The following is a 22,026-nucleotide window of genomic DNA, read 5'->3' on the forward strand; positions in this document are numbered from 1 at the left end:
TTAAATATTAAAGCTAAAACTATAAACCTTCTAGAAAAAAAAAACAGATAAGAAAATCATTGCAACCTTAGGGAATGCAGAGATATTTTGGATAGGGATAAAACCCACTAATTATAAAAAAATATTTTAAACCAGACTTCATCAAAATGATAAATATTTGCTCACCAAAAGACACTGTTAATAAAATGAACTCAAAACTCAAATATATTTGCAATACATATATCTGACAAAGGAGGTATATCCAGATTACATAAAAGAACTCTTACAATAAAAAACAGTAAAAAGACAAATAACCCAATTAGAAAATGGGCAGGACACTGAAAAATCCACCTCAGAAAGAAGATATCTAAATGGTCAACAAGTACACAAAAAGGTGATGAACATCATTAGTCACCAGAGAAATGTAAATTAAAACCATCTTATATCCTCTAGAATGGCTAGAATAAGAAAAAACACTAACAGCACTAAATGTTGGCAAGTATATGGAGCAACTGGAACTTTCATACAATACTGGTGGGGAGTATAAAATGGTACGTCCAGTTTGGAGAATTGTTTGGTTGTTCCTTTAAAGTTTAACATACATCTAACCTAAGTACCAACAATCCTAGTCTTAGGTATTTACTCAAAAGAAGTGACAACATATGCCACAAATTTTTTTTTACAGAAATGACCATAGCAGCCTTATTTATAATAGTCCCAAACTGGAAACAACCCAAATATCCACCAACAGGAGAACAGGTAAATGTATATTCATACAGTGGAATACTACTGAACAATAAAAAATAATGAACTACTGATACACATTTTATCAGGAATGAATTTCAAAAACATGTTAGGCAAATGAAGCCAAACACAATACCATATGATTCCATTTTTTTTTTTTACAAATCCCAAGAATAATAAAAATTAATCTATAGCAACAATTTTCAACCAGTGTGCCGCAAGAATTTTAAAACATGCAATGCCAGACGATTTAGTCAGGAATACTGACCTCTTTTCCTTTAGATTGTCAAATAAAAAAATGACAGTAGTCAATACAACAATAGCTGTCCAGTGTGAATGAATAAAAATTATACCTATTTTTTTGTCAAATCAGCAAAAAATTACACTTTTTGTTGTGCTGCGTAATTTTAGTAATTAGTTTATATGTGCCCTGAGACAAAAAAAGGTTGAAAATCACTGATCAATAGTGATGGAAATTAGAAGTGGTTGCTTAGGGCTGCTTAAAAGGGGGTACAAGGAAACTTTGGGGGGAGATAAAAATGTCCTATATCCTGCTTAGGGTGGTGGTTACATGGATGTATATAACTGTTAAAACTCTATGCACTAAACATTTTAAATCTGTACATTTTATTTTATGTTAATCATACCTCTCTAAAAAGCCATTTACAAAGTATGAAGAGCAATACAAAATATTAATTGTGATTGCCTCTGGGTAGTGGGATTCTAGCTAATTTTTTCTTTTGCTAATTCACACTTTTATGAATTTTACAATCCTATATAATAAAAGGCTAATATGCAAATTGACCAAACAGTGGAACAACTGGTCATTATGACATGCACTGACCACCAGGGGGCAGATGCTCAATGCAGGAGCTGCCCCCTGGTGGTCAGTGCACTCCCACAAGGGGAGCACAGCTCAGCCAGAAGCTCTGAGCCAGGCTCACAGTTGGTGAGCGCAGCGGTGGTAGCGGGAGCCTCTCCCACCTCCATGGCAGTGCTAAGGATGTCTGACTGCCCCACGAGGAGTGGGCCTAAGCTATCAGCTGGGCTCCCAGACTGTGAGAGGGAGCAGGCAGGGCTGAGGGACTTCCCTCCTCCCCCCGACCCCAAGTGCACGAATTTCATGCACCAGGCCTCTAGTTTTCTATAATGAACTTCTCCCACCCCCTTTTTCTATACCTATGTTTTGTAGTTTCACAAAGATGCTAAAATATTACCAGTATTTAACTTCTGAAAGTAGGATTATGAAAAGCATTAAAGGAAGTATTTGTCAAGTTCTCGTTTTATAGTTGGCACGTGGTGCAGATCCCTATATAGGATCTGAAGGGAATTCAGGAGCTCAGGCAGAGGAACATGGCATACTGAGAAGAGGAAGGGATCAGACACAACAGAGTTCAACTCTACCTGGCTCTCTCACTGAAACTGGTGGGCAAGTCAAGGAGCCTATTTCCTCACCTCTAAAACGGGAATAAGATGTATCCTGTCTGCCTCAAAAGGGTTTTCTGTGAGTGAACCAGCTGTGGTCGATAAGGCACAGAAAGAATTAAGGTAGTAGTAACTTCTGATATTATGGGAAAAGTTTTTTTAAAAAGTCCTTTCTCAAAAGTCAGATTTATTACTTACAGTCCTGTAGGAAGCAAGAAAAAAGATATTGCTAGAATAACTGTGCTTCTAAATCAATAGCCAATGATTCTTACCTATTGGTGTGGTAATAGTGATTCTGCAGAGCACAGGATATACACTGATTTAACCGCTTTCTCTCAATCTCCTTCCAACTATCTTCTGGCCACTTTCTCTTGATCTGCTTCTCCTCGTGTTTTTTCCCCACATATTCAGCATAGGTCTGAATACGATAGCTTTCTGCGTATTTGCTGGTATTGACAGCTACAAGAAAAAGAAAAAAATCATTATGAAAGAGCCTGACGTAGCCCCGAGGTGCCACTGAGGTAGTCAAAGGAGCCCTGGATTCAGGTCTGAGCTCAGACACCAGCTCTGACACTGAGAAGCCAGGTGGCCTTGGGAACATTCCTTGGGCTCACCAAGTCTGTTTCCTCATTTGGAGAAAAGAGAGAGTCATTACTCCACAGCTTCACCACAGTGTGAAAGTGCTCTGTAAACGTAAAGAACTGTCATGCTGTAAGTAAAAGATTAATTTTCAAAATATTTGCAGGTAACACTGCTGCTTAAAAATTATTCATTTCCAGAGTAAGAAAATGAAAACAACAAAACAAAACTACTAAGGGAAAACTGTAAACCCTCATTTATTTTGTTAAAAATAAAAATGGCAATAAAAGCAATCTTCACTGTCAAATACTGAAGTTCTACCATATGTGAGTGTCCAGTGTTTTGCATACATGATGTCTAATCTTCACAATACACTTACAAGAGAGGAATTGCTTTTGCTGATGAGAAAACAGGGGCACAGAAGTCAGGTGATTGACTGCAGACCTCACCACGAGTTGAGTGGCAGCAATGGGATGCAAAACCAGGTTACTTTGACCCTAAAGCCAGGGGCCTTTTTGCTGTTCTGCACCTCACTTCGGACTCTGCAAATACAAGAGATCCCCACAATGCCTAAGACATGCCTCTTCTCATTCCGCTTTTAAAGACTGCTAATTCTCTGTAATGTGCCTCTGGCTGGCAGGAATACTTGAAAGCTGGATGGAGCTTATTCCCTCCTTGGTGTTAATGCTTAACTAAGGCCAGGTCAGTTTTGTTGCAATCCTTTGCTGTGTCCTCCTCAGAGGCCGGGGGGGATGGAAAATGCTGGTGGAGTGGGAGTGAGGACCCATGGAAGGCCTGTGGGTGGATAGGCACCCACTTGCTGATCCTGGCTCATACATTTTGAGCATATACTCTCCTAGCCCACTCACTGCCAACAGTTATTTCACACACTGGCAGTGAGACAGTAAGTGCCTGACCTTGCTGACTTGGTATCTGGGCAGCTGAAAAAGCACCTTACTGTTTGACAGAGAATCCATATACCCAGTTCTAGCAAAGTTCTTGGTACAGAGTACTTCTCAATAAATATTACGTGAATGAGTGCAGGCAGAATGCAGCAACTGGTGATAAGCATGCAGTATTTGAGAACATCAGAACTGGACAAAGGACTCAATTATATTAGGGACCTGAAATCAGAGGGAAAGACAACTGCGTGAGAGGCAGATGTTCCACATATCCTACACTTGACACTTAATCTTCATTCCAAGTGGGCCAGATTTGCCTAAAACTTCTCAGCACAATAGTGGATTACAGAATGTCATGCCCTTAATGTTTAGCTACTTAAAGAGCAAAATAAAACTACAGAAAAGAAAAAAAAACAATTCTGTAAGAAACACAAATTTTACTAAGAAGTTTGCTGTAATTTTCAAACATTCACTCTAGAGTTAAAGAGAAAGAAAAAGAAAAAAGAACCATGAGGGTATTAAGGAACTTTCATAGTATACAGTCTCCCAAAGAAGTAGAGTAGTTACTGAAATGTGAGCTCAAAATAGTGTGCTCTGACTCACTCACAAGGAGATAAACAGGCATCAAATTCTGGAGACATGCTATTGACCAAAGTCACTCATATCAATCAGAGAACCACAGAAATAGGATCCTTTCTCGAAAACCTTATTCCTCGTGACAGTTACTTTTTTCCTACTTTCAGTGGCCACATTTCTGACTTTTCCCCTCATTTATCTAACCACCCAATAATTTCCATATAAACAAACACCATCCATCTATGCTTCCATCCAGTAATTGCTCACTGTCTGTCCAGGGACTATGCTAGGTATTTGATAAAAAAGACACAATCTCCATCCCCTTAAACTCACCCTGTCACATGCAAGCTTTATGTAGAGTTGATTTCCCTATATACCTGAGACTACCTACTAAAACAGGTTAACCTACCAAAATGATACACAGAGAACCCATAGAGTCTACCATCATTATTCTGTACTAACTGTTGGTAAATGAACACTTCCTGGATTTTCCTCTTTAAGTTTCATTCCTATATCCAGCATGTTCATTTTGCAAATGTCCCCAAAAGGGATGACATCTGCAATAATCCCTCTCTCGAAATTAACTTGGACTACACCAAGTAAAAGAGTAGGCCTGAGTCAGTATTCCCCATGAAAGCAAAGGTGATGACTGGATCGCAAAGGAGCCAAGATGACCTGTTTAACAGTGTCCAATTGTTTCCAATAATTTCACTCTCAGTGCCATGGACAAATGTTACAAACAACCCTCTAACCTCGGAAGGGGAATTTATTTGAGCACATTTGGAATTAGGATTGCTTAAAAGGGAAAACAAATAACAATCCACTTTTCACTCCTGGCCTTCACATGGCAATAATTTACCAGCATTCCTTCAAGTCCCAGCAGCTTTGCAGCTCTCGGCCTTTAATCTGGAAGCTAAGTTCTGGCTCAAAGCCACCCTTCTAATGGATGAATCAGCAAAATGAATTGGCTGTCAGCTGTGTCCTCCAGTGATTCCAGCTTGCCTGTCAGAAGCAGCGTGCAGTCAGCTGCTTGGCAACACTAACCTTTTCCAGATTTGTCAGGGAAATGATTCAAGGCCATCTTTTGGTCGTGCCACTTGGTTAAACCCACTGGGGAACTAACGCTGAGAGTCCTCCCTGTTTCCTTATAGGTGAGTGAGAGCAGTTCCTCCCACATAATAGTCTCATCCACTCACAGCTTCATTGTACTAAGTACACTGTCTTTTGACACTCTGCACACATTTTAGCATTTAATCTTCACAATAACCCCACAAGGAAGGGATGTTCTAGTCATCACACAGATACTGAGACAGAGCATCAGGGAAGCTAAGCAGCTTGCCTAAGATCTTGTAGAAGAGCAATAAAGCTGGTTTGGAACCAAAATGGGTCTTTTTTTTTTATGTAATATTGCCATAGGTCTGCCATATATTTGTGTGCATTTATGTATTTATTTAGATGAACAATTATTTTGTAAAATGATTCTTTTAGAAGTTTTAAAGATTTAAAATGTTCAGATTTTTTCTTTCTAAAAATTAAGAACTTTCCATTACTGTCAAGCTAAGTCTAAGTTGATACATACATTATGTTTAAGGACAAGAAGACTTAACACCAGATGTAGATTCCTTCCTAAATTGATCTATAGGTTTAATGTAACTGCAGTAAAAAAAATAAAAATAAAAATCCCAACATTTTAATAGAACATTGGAAAAAAATTAAATGAAATGAGAAACAAATCTGCAGAAAACAGAGCAGTGGTAGCCAACAGCAGGAGGAGGTCAATTACCAAGGAGATGAGGGAATTTCAGGGTGATGGAACTGCCCTAATATGTTGAGTGTGGTGGTGATTACACTTGTTGAAATGCAGAATTGTTCAACAAAGAGGGTACTTTTATTGTATATAAGTTTTACCTCAATTATTCTGTGGAATTAGAATGGTTGATTCCAAAATTTAAATGGAAGAACGGGCCAACAATAACCCAGACATTTCTGAAGAAGAAAAGAAAGGGGGACTTGCCTGGGTAGCCAAACAAGCTTATTGTAAAGCTACAGTAATTAGGCAGTGTAGTTCAAAGACAAACAAAGTGACCAATGGCATAGAGGAGCCTAGAAACAGACGTATGCATCTGTCAAAGTTTGCTTTAGGACAGAGACAGCATGACAGAGAGTGTGGGAAAGGAAAATTGGAAAAATTGTTTATCCATAGGAAAAAAATGAAATTGAATTCTTACTCACACTATGCCAAAAAATCAACTCCAGATGGATGAAATACTTAAATGTTAAAAGCAAACTTGAAAAGAAAATATAGGTAAATATCTTTCTGAGCTTAAAGTAGGAAAGAATTTATGAAGATACAAAGTGTTAAGCATAAGAAAGATAATAAATTTGGCCACATTAATAGGAAAACTTTTGTGCATTAGAAGACACTTTAAAGAGAGTGAAGACAATCTATAAAATGGAAGAAGATATTTGTAACATATGCAACTGACAGAGTTGAGCACCAGCATACATAAAGACACCTACACATCAGTAAGAAAGCGCCCAACAGAAAAATGGGCAAAAGACATGAAAAGCATGCATAGCCATTTCACACAAAAGGAAGCATATGACAATAATTATATCAAGAAATGTTCAACCTCAGGAAACAAGATAACATGTTATAGATTTGTAGTGGGAGGGAGAGAGCGAAAGGGAAAGGGGAGGAGAAAGAGGGGTGGATGAATACAGGTGGGGAGAGAGATAAAAAGAAGTAAAACAAAAGGAAAAACAAGGAAATGATCAGCACAACATTTGGAAGAGTGGTTGCCCTTGGCAGGGAATCAGGAGGGTGAGGTAGGGTAGGAACAACAGGTAGATTTAATTTATTGGCAATATGTTAGTTCTTTAGTTGAGTGGTGGTTTCCTAGATGTTCATTACATCTCAACCAAACAAATTGTTTAGGTTTCTGTTGTCTACCCTGTCCAATTAAGGGCCATTTCCAATACAGACTGTCCAAATATGAAGGTCTATGAAAGACCAGGTTAGTTATTTCAGTGTCAATGTCTTCTGTGGTACGCAGCTGCCCCTGAATGGTCCAAGTAGTGTAAATGAGCACTGCTGTTGAAATGCCAGACTTCTCACACCTTCCCCGGGAAGCTAAGGTCATCTGTACACAGCCAGTTTATCAGACAGCTAAAATCAGTTCATGGTAGCAAATGCTGGGAGTAGGGTGGGGGAGCACTTAGAAAAATGCAGGACACACCAATATGTCTGCATTTTTTTACAATGGCTATCCTCAACCAACATCCTGTTCTCAATTTCTAAGGGGATTACTTATATTCTTATTAATCCAATGCCTACAAGAAAGAGAAATATTTATCGGATACAAACTCTGCCAGGCACAGAAAATCCTGTAAATATTATCTTGACTTTATAGACAAGGAAACTGAGGTTCAGAAGAAGTGACTAGCCCAAGGTCCCAAAGATTATAAGTGGTTGGGCTGGGATGCAAACCAAAGCCTACATTCTTCTCATGACACAACGTGCACTGGAAGGGTCCTGGATCATATCATTTAGAGTTAAGACAGGCATATATACCTGTCTGCAAAATGATTAGAGCCTGTCCATCTCTCCACACAACAGTTAGAGAAGGAATCTATCTGGTATATTAATCCCACCACCAGAAGTGACATGTGCCAGCGTGGCCTCTGCCAGCTTTGCAGACCCAAACCCTACTCCCCATACACCAACATGGGCTTTCATGCTCAACGGTGTCTGCTTCAGATGCCCATTAAGACAGCCTCCTCACTTCTCTTACAGCATCTGGCCTGGCCCTGCACTACTTTACTGTCATTCCAGGTTGTCACACCATGCCAGCATGACACCAAATGTTTTGTGTTTGCTTATTTATTTAAATATGAACATAATGGATACAATGTATTCTCATGTCCCATAAAATTTTAATCAAATTTTGGTTTTCAACAGCATGACCACTTTTCCACTTTTATCAGATAGGGAATGAAGGGTTTTATTTTGAATTCTACAAAGGAGCAAACTTTAAAACCTTTAAAGAAAGGAGTTAAGGCGAAACAAAACCAAACCACACCAACCTAATGGTCACTATAAACATTTTCCTCTGTTCAAAAACCTGACTCGGGATGTATTTCTCCTCAACCCATGCACAAGTCTCAGCAGACACTGAGGTGCAGGCAGGAATGGGCAATCTAATAGGAGCATGATGAAATATAGGTATTCCCAAATGTGCCAATAGGCAAAAGTGGGCAGGCCAGCCCAGAAAATGGGATCCTATGTTTTACCCTGTGCAGTCCATCCTTTCCCTACTGACAACATCCACTCTCTTCTGTAGAAAACCCTCAGAGTCTTCTAGATAAAGTCCCAACTTGCTAGTATACTATACAGGGCCCTCAGTAATTACTTAGCCCTCACCTCAGCTCTTACTCTTCCCACATATTTACCCAACAGGCCCAGTCGCCCTTTGAGGAAGGGACCATGCTTTATTCATCTGTGTAGTGCCTGGGCTCTCCCAAGGTTTTTGGTGGGAAGATTATGGAAGGAAAGCGGGGGCGGGGGGAGAAACAAAGCTTTTATATATGTTGGCAGCCTGTTCTTACTCAAGAGAAAAAAGTCTGAACTAGGATACATAGTCACAAAATATTCAGTTAAAAATCCCTGATCTAGAGGATGAAGAGCCCTGACTGGCAACAAGAGGAGGTGACTCTGATGCTAAAGAGCCGATTCCCTTGTGCAATAACAGTCCCTACACATCACCACACCTGAGCCCGCAGCGATAAGGCCAACGGACTTGCCTCGGGTACAAGATGAGGATCACGGCTTGTGATCCCTTGTCCTTGTACTTCCTTCATCCTGTGTGTACTTCTCCAACAAATGGTAATTTTTAAAAAAACGTACTGAGCCTGAAAGAGTGAAAACTAAGGCAATGAAAGAGATCCAAGCCCCATAAAGGGGACAGATGGAAACAATGAAGTAAGAAGCCGAGGCAACTTGATTCATTCATCTCTGCTTTCCCAAGGTATCCACTATAGCACTGATTCTGAGGGGGCACCCAAAAAGGAAATGAATTAAGGAAAAGGAAGCAGACCATGCTTCCAAATATGTGAAGTGCAGAGCATTCTAGCAAGAGAAGCTGGTGTTTACAAACGCCTTCCACACACACCCCTCACTGGTTCCTTACCACAGTAAAGGTGGGTGTTACTGACAAGGCTGAGAGAAAACTCAACTAGCACCCAGTGAGAAGTGGCAGAGTAGGTGTAATACTGGTTCTGCCACCTACAAGTCATGTCTATGACTCTGTGTTCTCTCCACATCATGTCCCTCAATTAAAGGAAGACAGGCACTCATTTTAATCACTGTCCAACACCTCATTCTACCCCACAGTTCTCTAATTAGGGTCAAAGAAGTAGCAAAGAAAATACTCTTTATAAACTGGACAAAGGCTGACATATAGATATAATGACATTTACTTGAAGCCTATAATATTAAAAAGGGAGGTAAGAGAACAAAGTAGGAGAACCAAAGGTTCTGAGGCCCCAAAGACCTAGGTTAAATCCTGCCCAAATCTTGACCTTGCCTGAGGCAAGTCATCTGCCTTTCTGGGCTTCTGTTTCTTTATCTGTAAAATGAGTATATCTACCTATTTTATAAGAAAGAACAGAGAATATGTATGCAAAGCTTCTAGCATAAGACTGGCACATAGTAGATGCCTAATTAATGAGACTACTGCTGTTAAATCACAAAAGATAATTCCGACAAACAGCACTATGCCCAAGTCAATATAAGACATTCTACAGAGACAGACTCAGTGAGCTGTAACTCGGTGAGCTGCGCCTGGAAGTTGGCTGGTTCCTGGGCGGGGGGGGTGGGGGAGGGGGGCGGTCTTCCTGAGTTCCAGTGTTGGAGATTAGAAGGCCTTAGTGTACAGAAGTGAGGAGGCTTGATATACCTAGGTCTGTAATAGCTCATGGAATACAGCTATCATTTAGAATTGGGACGCAATCTAGCAAAATCTTTCCTATGTAAAAATGTGGAAAATATAAAAAGCAATATATCAACCATACTCAACATGTATAAAATCAAAAAGTCTGAACTATAATTTTTCAAAACTGTACCAAGATCAAAATTAGTCAATTAATTTCTACTAAGTCTACTGACAACGCAATAGTCTGCTTTTTAAACAGTCATCATCATTCATTTATTTAACAAACACTGGTCCTAGGTACTGGGGTGTGGCAGAAGGGTAGAGACATTCCCTACCCTGAAGAAGCCCACATCTTCTAGAGGAGAAGGAATGGAAAGGAACGGAGTGTTAAAGGAACACCAGGTAGGTAAGCATCAAGGTGAGAAATGATTTTAACCTGAGGAGGGCAGGAGGGAAGAAGAGACAATAAATACAAGATATTAAAAAGTTGAGTGTAAGGGGAAAAGGCTGCTATTTAAGTGTTAAATTCCCATGGCCTATAACAACTGCCTTAGCATTTAATGAATGATGTCATTAAGGAACATTGCTTCCATTAACCAGACTGGTGGTATGTGTTTTTTTCTTTTCATGATTATAAGCTGAAAAGTCAATGAAAAAACAAAGCTGCCATTTATTGATTACTTACTATATAACAAGAATTATGCTGTTTTATAAATGTACTTAGTTCTCAATTGTTCATTTATTTATCCATTTGTTTATGAATACAGATACTGATGCATTAAATTCTCATTTGTTCACTTACTCATCTATTCATTCAGTCATGAACAAACACACCATCTTTTAAGACTAGGCAACTGGAGCTGTGAGGGTGAATCAGAAACACAGTCCTTGTGTTCAGTAGGGAGGCCAAGACAGTGTACAGAGCTCCACGTGTGCTGAGGCTTAGAAAAAAGCAGTGCTCCAGGGTTTCCAGTGGAGAGCTGATCAAACCTAGGACATAGGGACTGTTTCCCCAAAGAAATGACATTGTGGTCTTTCCTGAGACTTGCAGGTTGGGAGAGTAACGGTGTTAAAATCACTGAGAGTGGGGAATTATGTTCTAGACCCGTGGTCAGCAAACTGCGGCTCATGAGCCACATGCGGCTCTTTGGCCCCTTAAATGTGACTCTTCCACAAAATATCACATGTGGGAGTGCATACAGTGCGATTGAAACTTCATGGCCCATGCACAGAAGTTGGTTTTCGGCCTGGGTGAGTCTATTTTGAAGAAGTACTGTTGATATTTGGCTCTGTTGACTAATGAGTTTGCCGACCACTGCTCTAAACCAAAGGAAAATGACCTGATCAATCTCTAAGTGAGGAAGCACAATCTTGATTGAGGAACTGAAAGACAACCTTAATGTTGGAGCCCTAAAGAGGGAGCAGAGAGGAACCCACAGTGAAGTTAGAGCGAGGACACACCACAGAGGGCCTCGGCCATGCTAAGTGCAGCAAGAGGCCCCACAGGGTTATTAGTCTGTGCACTTCTACATCACTGTGGGTGAGGGGGAAAGAACAGTAACAGGAATGGAAAGGCACAGAATAAGAAAAGAATTCCTAATGGAAATAGGAACACAGGCATTTAATCATCATATAGATGGGGAAGAGCAGGCACAGGGCCTGGGAAGCTGCAGGCTGAAAAGGAGCAGGACTAGCCCAGAGAAGACGGTGTTAGAGAGCTCAAGAAGGGAGAGATCAATGGACCTGTCACAGGTAAGAGCAGAGGGTCCAGTGGTGCTATGGTACAGAGGACACTGGGGAGCTCAGTAAGAGTAAGCGGCGCTATGAGGGAATACCACATAGGATGAGAGTAAGAGGAAACAGTGGCAAGGAGGGTGGATGCAGGCCACTTTAATTTGTCAAAGGAGAGAAATGATCAGAAGCAAAGACAAATTGGGGGTCTCAGGAGTTCTTCTCAAAAGATGGAAGGGATCCAGCAGGTTTCCATGTCCTTGGAAAGAAGTTCCTGGGAGGGCCCAGGGGTGAGGGATAGCGCAAGGCCCGGGGAGGAGCTGTGTGGGATCCACTTGTGAGAGAAGGGAGGTGTGGGTGTAGAGCTTTGTGACCCTGGGGGTACGAAGCTGCGCCTGGAAGTTGGCTGTTCCCTGGGGGTGTTGGAGGAGGTCTTCCTGAGTTCCAGGGTTGGAGATTAGAAGGACAAAAAGAGAGTAAAGTCCATGGGCTAGTTACTGTGAGGACCCTGCCTGAGACGGTGGCCTTCTTTGCAGAGTAACCAATCTGCCCATGCTCTTTTTCTCCTCAAATCAACCCCTCAAGGTGGGCAGTAGCTCTATTTTTACTCACACAAGAATAGGCTGAGAAAGAGGAAGAGGAAGAAAAAGGTAAAGATACAAATTATGAACAACAAATATGCATCTATCAACAAGTGAATCTAAGAATCAAGTGAATAAATAATCTGATGAACAGAATGAACTGTTGATTATAATAGAATCAGGGACATAGAAAGGGAATGGACTGACTATTCTTGGGGGGGAAAGGGGTGTGGGAGATGTGGGAAGAGACTGGACAAAAATCGTGCACCTATGGATGAGGACAGTGGGTGGGGAGTGAGGGCGGAGGGTGGGGCGGGAGCTGGGAGGAGGGGAGTTATGGGGGGGAAAAAAAGAGGAACAAATGTAATAATCTGAACTATAAAGATTTAATTTAAAAAAAAAACAAACAGAATAGGCTGAGAGAGGTTGAGTAACCTGCTGAGGGCCAAAATAACTAATTGGCAGAGCTGGATTTGAGTCCCGATCTCCCTATGGTTTTGATGACTACTTTAACCTACCCCTCAAAGCTGTCAACAAAGCAGCTGCTCTAAACCTAAGTTAAACAAACAAAAAAAGGTTTTTCACAAGCGCTGACATACCTCTTAAAAAGATGGGGTAGCGATGTGCAGCAAGTAAAAAGGAATTTTAAAATGGACTCACACAGGAGCAGATGGAGTTCCAAAGAAGTTTAGAATTGGAAGTTGAGAGAGAAAGAGAGGAAACCTTTTTTTTTTTTTTTTTTAAGACGAAACACATAACTTAAAATAGGAGTTGGGAAGCAATTCCATACTTAACAGTCTTGATGAACTTGACAGACAGCTGAAAGGCCTAAGCAATTTACAACATTCTTCACACTTCATGGGAGAAAATTAAGATTGATGTCTCAACTACACAAGAATAATTTAAAGCAAAATCAAAGCTCTCCTAGACTATGGGAAATGGCAGATCCTAAACGTCAAGATCACTGAATAATTCTTCTCCAGGAAGTACATGTTTTTTTAGTTAGACTATTTTATGAGTATCTTTAAGGCTTACAAACATATCACAAAAGAGTACAAATAAATAATAATCATGGTATAGAGAGCCAGTGCAGCACCATGCATCAGGTGCTGCACTGGCTCTAATCCTAATACAGGGTGCCCCCAAATGTATACACACACACTCTGAATAATTATAAAGGCAGTGCTTATTAAATTACATTTCATTTTCAAAACTGAGCCATCAACTGTTAGTGTATACATTTTCTGGGGGCACCCTGTATATTATTCTGTATCTGTAATATCCTTATTAATCTTAACATATTCCCTTTCATCTCTAATTCTACTTATACAAAATAGCCTTGTTTTGAATACGAATTTGAACAAATGGACAGGTTAAGTCACTTGCCTGATGTTACTGTGCTTGATGGTGGTAACGCTCTGATGGCAGCACAGTGTGCAATAGGTTTTAAATTGCAATAGCATCATCAGACAATACCTACCTTTACAACATGGAACCCACTCTGATGTTTTCTATTCTGTTTCTTTCTCCCTCCTTTTTTAATACTGGTGTCAACCAGCACTGATTTCCTGGCTCACTAATGGGCCCTGACCCAAAATTTGAAGCACACCATAGCTCACTGACACTCACCTTTCAAAATGGCATTTCTAGGCAACAATGTGCTTTGTGTTTTAAAAGGTTAATCAACAAAAGAACTTTTAGGACACAACCTATTCACCAATCAGAGTCCACATGTAATGAACTGCTGGAGATAGTGGTTGGGTCTAAAGTCAGAATTAAGCAGGGTTCTTTAATCTGGACTAGTTCTCACTAACAAAGCTTTGGTTATCAGATACAAATACACACCAAATAAAAATGTACATCTCATACACCAAGACAATACTTTTGGACTACTTAACCTTGGCAGCTTGTGCAGCTGTTTATGAAGCACTGAATCCGCCACAATATTAATACTATTGTAATAAAACATAAGTTCACCATCTTTTTTCCACTTCCCATAATCAAGCTTACAAAAAGCTTGACAGGGCATCACATTTTCATACTGAAAGGTTTCAATAGTTGAAAGGCTTAAAGTCTGTTTATAAACCAACCAGAAATGGGAGATGCTGTGCTGTAATATTTGCACTTTCATTAAATGTCTCTCTGTGGATGTTTTGATGTGGTTTTCGTTTGATAGAAGAACTTACTTACACTTTCTGACTCAGCTTACTCATTAAACAACTGAAATCCCTGAGGAAAAGGAGAAGAAAAAATGAGAATGACAGGCCCTTATCAGCCAGGCAGGGCTCAGCTTCTCACGTGCAAGATGAGTCATTACCCTTGGGAAGGAGGGGATCAGTCACCCAAAAAAGGCCTCTCCCAACCTAGTAAGAAAGGAGTTACAGAAATTACGTATAAATTCCACATAGATGGGGCAATTTTGCTGTGATTCTCAAACCATTCCTTGCCACACCACCACTCTGGAACCAGTCAGTGCTCTCACGATGGCACCATGGAGCTATCCTATGAACAAGTCCTCCTTCTGGTCCTGCCTTTCATCTCTTCCCCAACTCCTCACCCCTGAAATCCATCTATAGATGTAGAACATTCTGAAATCTACATCAAATGTCCACTCACCATTTCAGTGTCTCCAGGACATCCCACGTATGATCTGTCACCACCAAAAAGGCTTGAAAAAATGCCAATACAACTTCATTTAACACTTAGGCCAGCTGCCTCTGTGCCCTCCTGGAACCCTAACTGGCACTGTGCCAGCCCTTTGTGGAGCGTAAACAGGTTAACAACAAAAGGAATGAATCCTGCTCTTCAGAGTACAGGTTGCCTTGGGACAATGAAATGTATTTGTTATAACTGGCAATGTTTGACTTTAGAAAAGAAGTATACAGAAAGAGTCACACACTTTTTCAATGGGGAAATAAATGAAGAATGATGAAGTTAGTCTTATTTTCCGCATCAGTTTTACTCTTTCCCTTTGCTGAGACGATGTGCCCAACAACTGATTTATTTCTCGAGTGGGTTCTATCTGCAGATTGTACACTAAAACCCTAAGGATTATTAAACCTCCTAAAAGGGCAGCACAAAACTGAACAAGAATTATTTTTTTATTTTAAAGTCCCATCTTGGCATTTAACACATTAATTCTACACTGGTACTATTTTTTGCCTTTTAAATTACCAACTTGCATCACTGTAGACTTCATGATTTTAGGAAAACTACGTCACCTCTTTATTTTCCTCACCCATAATTTGTTTCCCTGTCATGGAAGGCCATTGCTACAAGCGGTGTTCAGGTCTGACATAAACACATTTAGGTGCCGAAGCAGCTTAAACAAATGCACTGACATTTCTCTAGTCAAACAAATACTTTATACACAGAGGAGCAGGAGAAGGAAAGACGAGAAAGAGGGAAAGTGGGACAGGGAGAAAGAAAGGAGGCAGGGAGAGCATGCCAGCATGAGAGTTTTTCCCATTTGATGAGTAAGTGCTTTTAGAAGGTGGCAACTCCCAAAATTCAGAGAACTAACAAGTTCTTCACCATTTGTGCACATTTAAAGAACCTGTGAAATTCTTTGCCAGCAGGAGAATAAGGAAATTTTTTTAAAAAAGTGATACTGACATAGTTCAGCTTTCCTATCTTCCAGTTGTTAATATTTCTAAGTTGTTACAAATGTTCTTCTTATTTTCTAAATCCTAAGGTGAAATTAACATAGACCTTTTTGTCTATTTAGACAATGCAAAATAAACTGGTTAGATTTTTAGAAGTCATGTCTTGCATTTGAAAACATTTACATACAAATAACCAATACAATGGCAAGTGTTATAAAACTGCTACATATTAAAGAATTTTGGGATATTTTATAAGATTGTATCTTGCCGGGACCGTTTTGGCTCAGTGGATACAGCGTCGGCCTGCGGACTGAAGGGTCCCAGGTTCGATTCCGGTCAAGGGCATGTGCCTGGGTTGCGAGCACATCCCCAGTGGGAGATGTGCAGGAGGCGGCTGATCGATGTTTCTTTCTCATCGATGTTTCTAACTATCTCTCTCTCCCTTCCTCTCTGTAAAAAAATCAATAAAATATATTTTTATTAAAAAAAAAAAAAGATTGTATCTTAAAATTCCCAACAATGTAAAGGTTTCCCACAATGTAAAAATACTCAACACAAATTAGGAATTTGAAAAACAACTTTGGAAAGTCAAGTATCTGCACAGTAGTACACAGAATGTTCAATAATGGAGCATTTGTGGATTTAAAAAAATACTCTCTACATTTATTTTTCCCTATAAAAATATTACCATCCTTTAAATTATAACCTGAGGTCCCACATCTAATGCCTCTAACTTAAGTCTCATTTTAAAGCATGTAAACTCAAGTATGTCTGTTTAATGAATGAATTTACTTACCCTGCTTTTGCATAGATATTATAATTTGATTTTTTAATTTCTAATCTTCACCCGAGGATATGTTTATTGATTTTTTTTAGAGAGAGAGGAAGGGAGAGAAAGAGAGAGAAACATCGATGTGAGTGAGAAACATCGATTGGTTGACTCCCATACACATGCCCCAACAGGGGATCAAACCCACAACCTAGGTATGTGCTCTGACTAGAACTGAACCCACAAACCTTTTTGGTATATGGGATGACGCTCCAAGTGAGTCACCCAGTTGGGGCTCTATGCTATAATTTTAATGAAGAAAAATATGTATATGTGACAGCAACTTCCCTGGGACCCAGATGTAAAGCTCCACAAACCACATTTTTCCAGTGAGCTCACAGTGTCCCAGCCCAGTGCCTGATTAGGACAACAATTAGAGTCCTTCACCAACAGGAAAGAACAAGCTAGACTTGCTTCAAAGCCTACAACTTGATCCTTCTGTCAAAACCAAATTGATGTCTAGGAAGTCCAAGTTACAGACTCCGCTGCTATATAACAGACTTAGTGAGATAATCCACAGGTTTGAGTCACAAATGAAATCATTTTTATTACTATAAAAAGGAACATATTTTCATTAACTAATTCTCATCTTGATTTGGGAGCCAACTGTCCAGCTATTACATTTAAGTGATATACAAATGAGAACAGAAGAGACAGCAAATGTTAAAATGCAGGCAGAGGCATGAAAAATAAAGAAGGAAGTCGGCTGGCAGAGCCAAGTTTATCTGCTACTCCACCCTGAGTGTTCACAGCCAAGAGCTGATAGAGGGCCTTTTGGTAAAGTAGGTAGAAAAAAGCCCCAGGACTCTCAGGTTGCCAGGCAACATGCCACATTTTATTAAAGCAGGAGCGGTGAGAATCCTCAGGGGGCTGGCTGGAATGCTGTGTCATGTGTTCTCTCCCAGGCTCACAGCTGGTCACCTCCCCTTGCACAGTCTCTCCCCATAAATATGCTCTTGCGAGACTGCAGGAGGAAGCAGCTACCTGAATGTAAACCGAAAATCAAGGACAAGGAGCAAAACACAAGCCAACTGGGGCTTGTTCTTTTTCCAACTTAAGCCAGAGTGCAGCCAGAATTCATGGCTGTTGCCAAAAAGAGCACAGGCAGACCCTGTGCTTGGTTCTCCAGAAGCCTTGACTAAATGCTGTCTAGATTATACATAAAATAAAATAAAAATTTGACTGCTTCATTATTTAAAAGATTTTAATAAACACTGTATGAGCAGAATGGCACGGTGGGATGAGTGTGCACCTGCGGGTGAGACAGTTCTACCACTGGACTACCACTTCACCTCCCTGGACAACTGTTTTCTTACCTTTGAGCTGAGGTGCTTTCCACAGTTCATTTCAGGGAAATCGAGCACTATGGAGTTGCAGCAGCATTGGGGGAGAGGGAACGGAGACTAAAGGAGAAAACTGTTTATTCAAAATTACCCATGGCCCTGGCCAGGTAGCTCAGTTAGTTAGAGTGTTGTCCCACTATGCCAAGGTTGTGAACTTGATCCCCAGTCAGGGCACATACAGGAGTCAACCAATGAATGCATAAATAAGTGGAACAACAAATTGATGTTTCTCTTTCTCTCTCTCTGTCCCTCTCTGTCCCTCACCAATCACACACCCACCCCACTTTCTTTCTCTAAAAATCAATAAAAACATATCCTCAGGCAGGTAAGGATTAAAAAATAAAATTGCCCTTTGAAAATTCCCTTCCAAGGCACCACACTGGCCTCTAACACGTCCCTCCAGTGTTGGAACACACTGCTGTTTCTTCTCTTTCACACCAGAGGAAAGATCATGTTACAGAACACAAACTCATACAAGCACACATGGTTTCTAAGCAGTGGAATGCTCAAGTACATGCAGAATGAGAGAACTGATATTCACAAGGGAAAAGCAGATCCATATCTCCCATTTCATCTCCGACTCACTTGGACACCTGCTTTCACTGAGTGGAGTGACAAGCAAAACCAGTTTCACTACTGAAATAATAATTTCCCCAAAGGGGTAAATCTGAATTAATACTTTGAATCAAACTTTTCTGATGCAACTATAGTTGGAACCTAGTGAATATGGGGTGGGGAAAAGTAGGCTTACAGTTGTGAGTATGCAAAAGAGTTTATTCTTGTGTTATTATTTATTATTTCACTAGGGTCCCGGTGCACGAAATTCGTGCACTGGGTGTGTCTGAGGGGGAGTGTCCCTCAGCCCAGCCTGCCCCCTCTCACATACTGGGAGCCCTCAGGCGTTGACCCCCATCACCCTCCAATCGCAGGATCGGCCCCTTGCCCAGGCCTGACGCCTCTAGCTGAGGCATCCGGCCCGGGCAGCGGGGACCCGCAGCTGCAGCAGCCCCGCGATCGTGGGCTTCGCTTTAGGCCCAGGCAAGGGACCCCTAGCTCCCGGGACTGCCAGCTTCGACCGTGCCCAGCTCCCATCGCTGGCTCCACCCCTACTTCCTGCTATCACTGGCCAGGGCAGAAAAGGCACCTGATTCTCCGATCATGGCTGGGGGGCAGGGCAAAGGCGGCCCCAGGGCCGCCTTTGCCCTGCCCCCCAGCTCTTAGCTCCCCCCTGGGTTTCCGATCACTGTCAGTGGCAGGGGGCTTCTTCCTGCTTTCCCTTTCACCACCCTGCATTGTGCCTACATATGCAAATTAACCGCCATCTTGTTGGCAGTTAACTGCCAATCTTAGTTGGCAGTTAATTTGCATATAGCCCTGATTAGGCAATGAAAAGGGTAGCTCGTACGCCAATTACCATTTTTCTCTTTTATTAGTGTTGATTTTTGTATTACAGCTATAAATCTCCTTTTGCCAATCTCTGTATACAATCCATACCTTTGTGCCTATCCTCTGATCATACACACCCTAGCTAGTTCTTTGAAGACAAAGAATGAGTTTTAGTACATTTTACATCACCAGTGATATTTCTCCAGGAGAGAGCATTTAACAGAGCTTTCAACAGACCTGTGCTTGCAATTACTACAAGCCACTGAATAACCATGGCTTAACTTCCCAGAGCATAGATTTTACTTGTGATCAGGGAGGAAAAGTTAAATACTTAATCTGGTCATTTAACACATTTTAATATTAAAATAAAATAGATGTATTTTAGAGTTGAATTTTTTAAATTTGCAGGAATGGTTTAAATAAAGACTGCAGAGAAATTCCAACTTGTACCCCCTCCCCTACTGAATCTCTCCTCCCTACCCCCACAACACCTGAGCTTTCCTAACTGCTCTCCTTTGGTGTTGGGATGCTTAGTGAAAACTTAAGAATAACTTCCTCCCACAGACACAAACAAATCTCCTACATGTTCAACAGCAAGGGAATAGCTAAATAATTATGCTATTCATATTCATTAAAAATTATACTTTTCAATGGGATAAGTAAATATACCTCCCACAGAAGCTTGAAGTAATAAATATTAGCTGAATGAGTGATCAAGTCTCCTTCCTGCTAAAGTGATAACATCAGAGAGAGAAGAAAACCCCACCTTCTCTTCTTGGTAGTGAAGTGGTGAATGTAATGTCCTCATAGAGTAGTTTACACAGACAATTTGTACTCTAGACTCACTAACGACACTCATGGAGCTGTTAGGAGCTCTTTATGACTGAATGCAATCCTGGAAAGAGCTGACTGGTCTGAGAAAGGGGTAATGCAATATCTATTTTTCCAGCAAAGGTAACAGATATGAATGTATCATGTATAAGCAAGGGAAGATGAGGGCAGCTTAAACTGAGTGGGTATGCTCTCAGAGTTAAATAAATCTGTCTGAAAGGGATTATAACCCCGCATGTCAGTGGCCACAATGGGAAGGTGAGAACCCTGTCCTTTAAGCTCACATCCTGGCCCTAATTCACTTGACAAGTACTTCTTGTCCCAGGGAAGTAGTTCCCTTGCATCAGTAAGCTTACCTATCAAATGGTCTGGACCAAAGACTAGGTAAGTTTTGAGTACCAGGGACACCTGCACTAGAGCTACAGTCATCAGTTCCTGAGGTTACATTCCAGGTAGTGCACACTGTCAAATGCCGTACACTCTGTTACCCTTACTGTATAGAGGAGAAACCTGAAATCTGTTGAATGACTTGCCCAAAGTCTTATAGCTGCTACAAGGAGAATAACCGGCATTCAAACCCAAAGTATTTCAGTCACTCTACCAACCAAAGAAAATGATGTCAAGGAAACTACCATGCATTGGCCACCTACTCTGCTAGCTGCTCTCTGAAGCAGGGAACACAGGGCCATGGTGTCAATTCTTCCTATATGCCTTCTTCAGCAGACAGGTCCACTGTCTGCTGAATGAGAACGGGCTTAGAGATGCTCATATCCTTTGACATAGTAATTTCTTTTAGGAAACCAGTATATGAAAGCAATCTGAAATGAGGACTAATTTTTAATGAACAAAGATGTCTGAAGATCAAAAATACATACATACATATACATACCCACACATACATATACACATACATACACATACACATTTACAAAAGCAAAAACAAACCTCCTACGTGTTCAACAGTGGGGGAAAGCTAAATAATTATGCTATTCATAGTCATTAAAAATTATGCTTTTCAATGGAATAACAACCAAACAATAATAATCAATAAATTTTCTGGCTAGTTATTTGGACAAAAGTAACTTGAAATACTTAGCTCATGGTTACATTCATTTAACAAATATTTGCTGATCACCTACTATGTGCCAGGTACCTTTTTAGGCATTAAAAATATATTCAGAATAAAAATCTTTGTCCTCCTGGATGGTAGTTGTATGGGCATGTTCACTTCGAAATAATTCATTGAGCAATACACTTCTAATACATGTACTTTCCTATTTCTATGTTAAACCTCAATTTAAAAGTAAAAAAGAAAAAGAAAAAAGCTTGACTTCATGGAGTTTACATTCCAGTAGTGGAATACAGATACTACTTAAAAAGGTAACATACATTGTGTATATACAGTGCTAAGGAGAAAAAGAAGAGCAGTGAGTGCTGAAATGGGAATTGTAATTTTAACTAAAGTGGACAGGGAGAGTCTTAGTAATAGTGTTGTCAAATACAAATACAGGACTCCCAATAAAAGCTGAATTTCAGATAAGCAAGAAATTTTTAGTATATTTCATACAATATGTGGAACTTT

At 40.5% G+C, this 22,026-nt stretch overlaps 1 protein-coding gene across 2 annotated transcripts in view; it reads right to left on the bottom strand.

Annotated features, from left to right (window-relative positions):
• Nucleotides 1–22,026, bottom strand: part of PARN (poly(A)-specific ribonuclease) — a 172,343-nt gene that overhangs the window by 41,905 nt on the left and 108,412 nt on the right. For both annotated transcript variants that reach the window (XM_059693217.1, XM_059693219.1), the window contains exon 22: nucleotides 2,421–2,607. In XM_059693217.1, the coding sequence (XP_059549200.1) occupies nucleotides 2,421–2,607 (187 nt within the window). The remainder of the gene's footprint in view (nucleotides 1–2,420; nucleotides 2,608–22,026) is intronic.

The sequence above is a fragment of the Myotis daubentonii genome, chromosome 4 (genome assembly GCF_963259705.1).
Source record: "Myotis daubentonii chromosome 4, mMyoDau2.1, whole genome shotgun sequence".
NCBI classification, from domain to species: Eukaryota; Metazoa; Chordata; class Mammalia; order Chiroptera; family Vespertilionidae; genus Myotis; species Myotis daubentonii.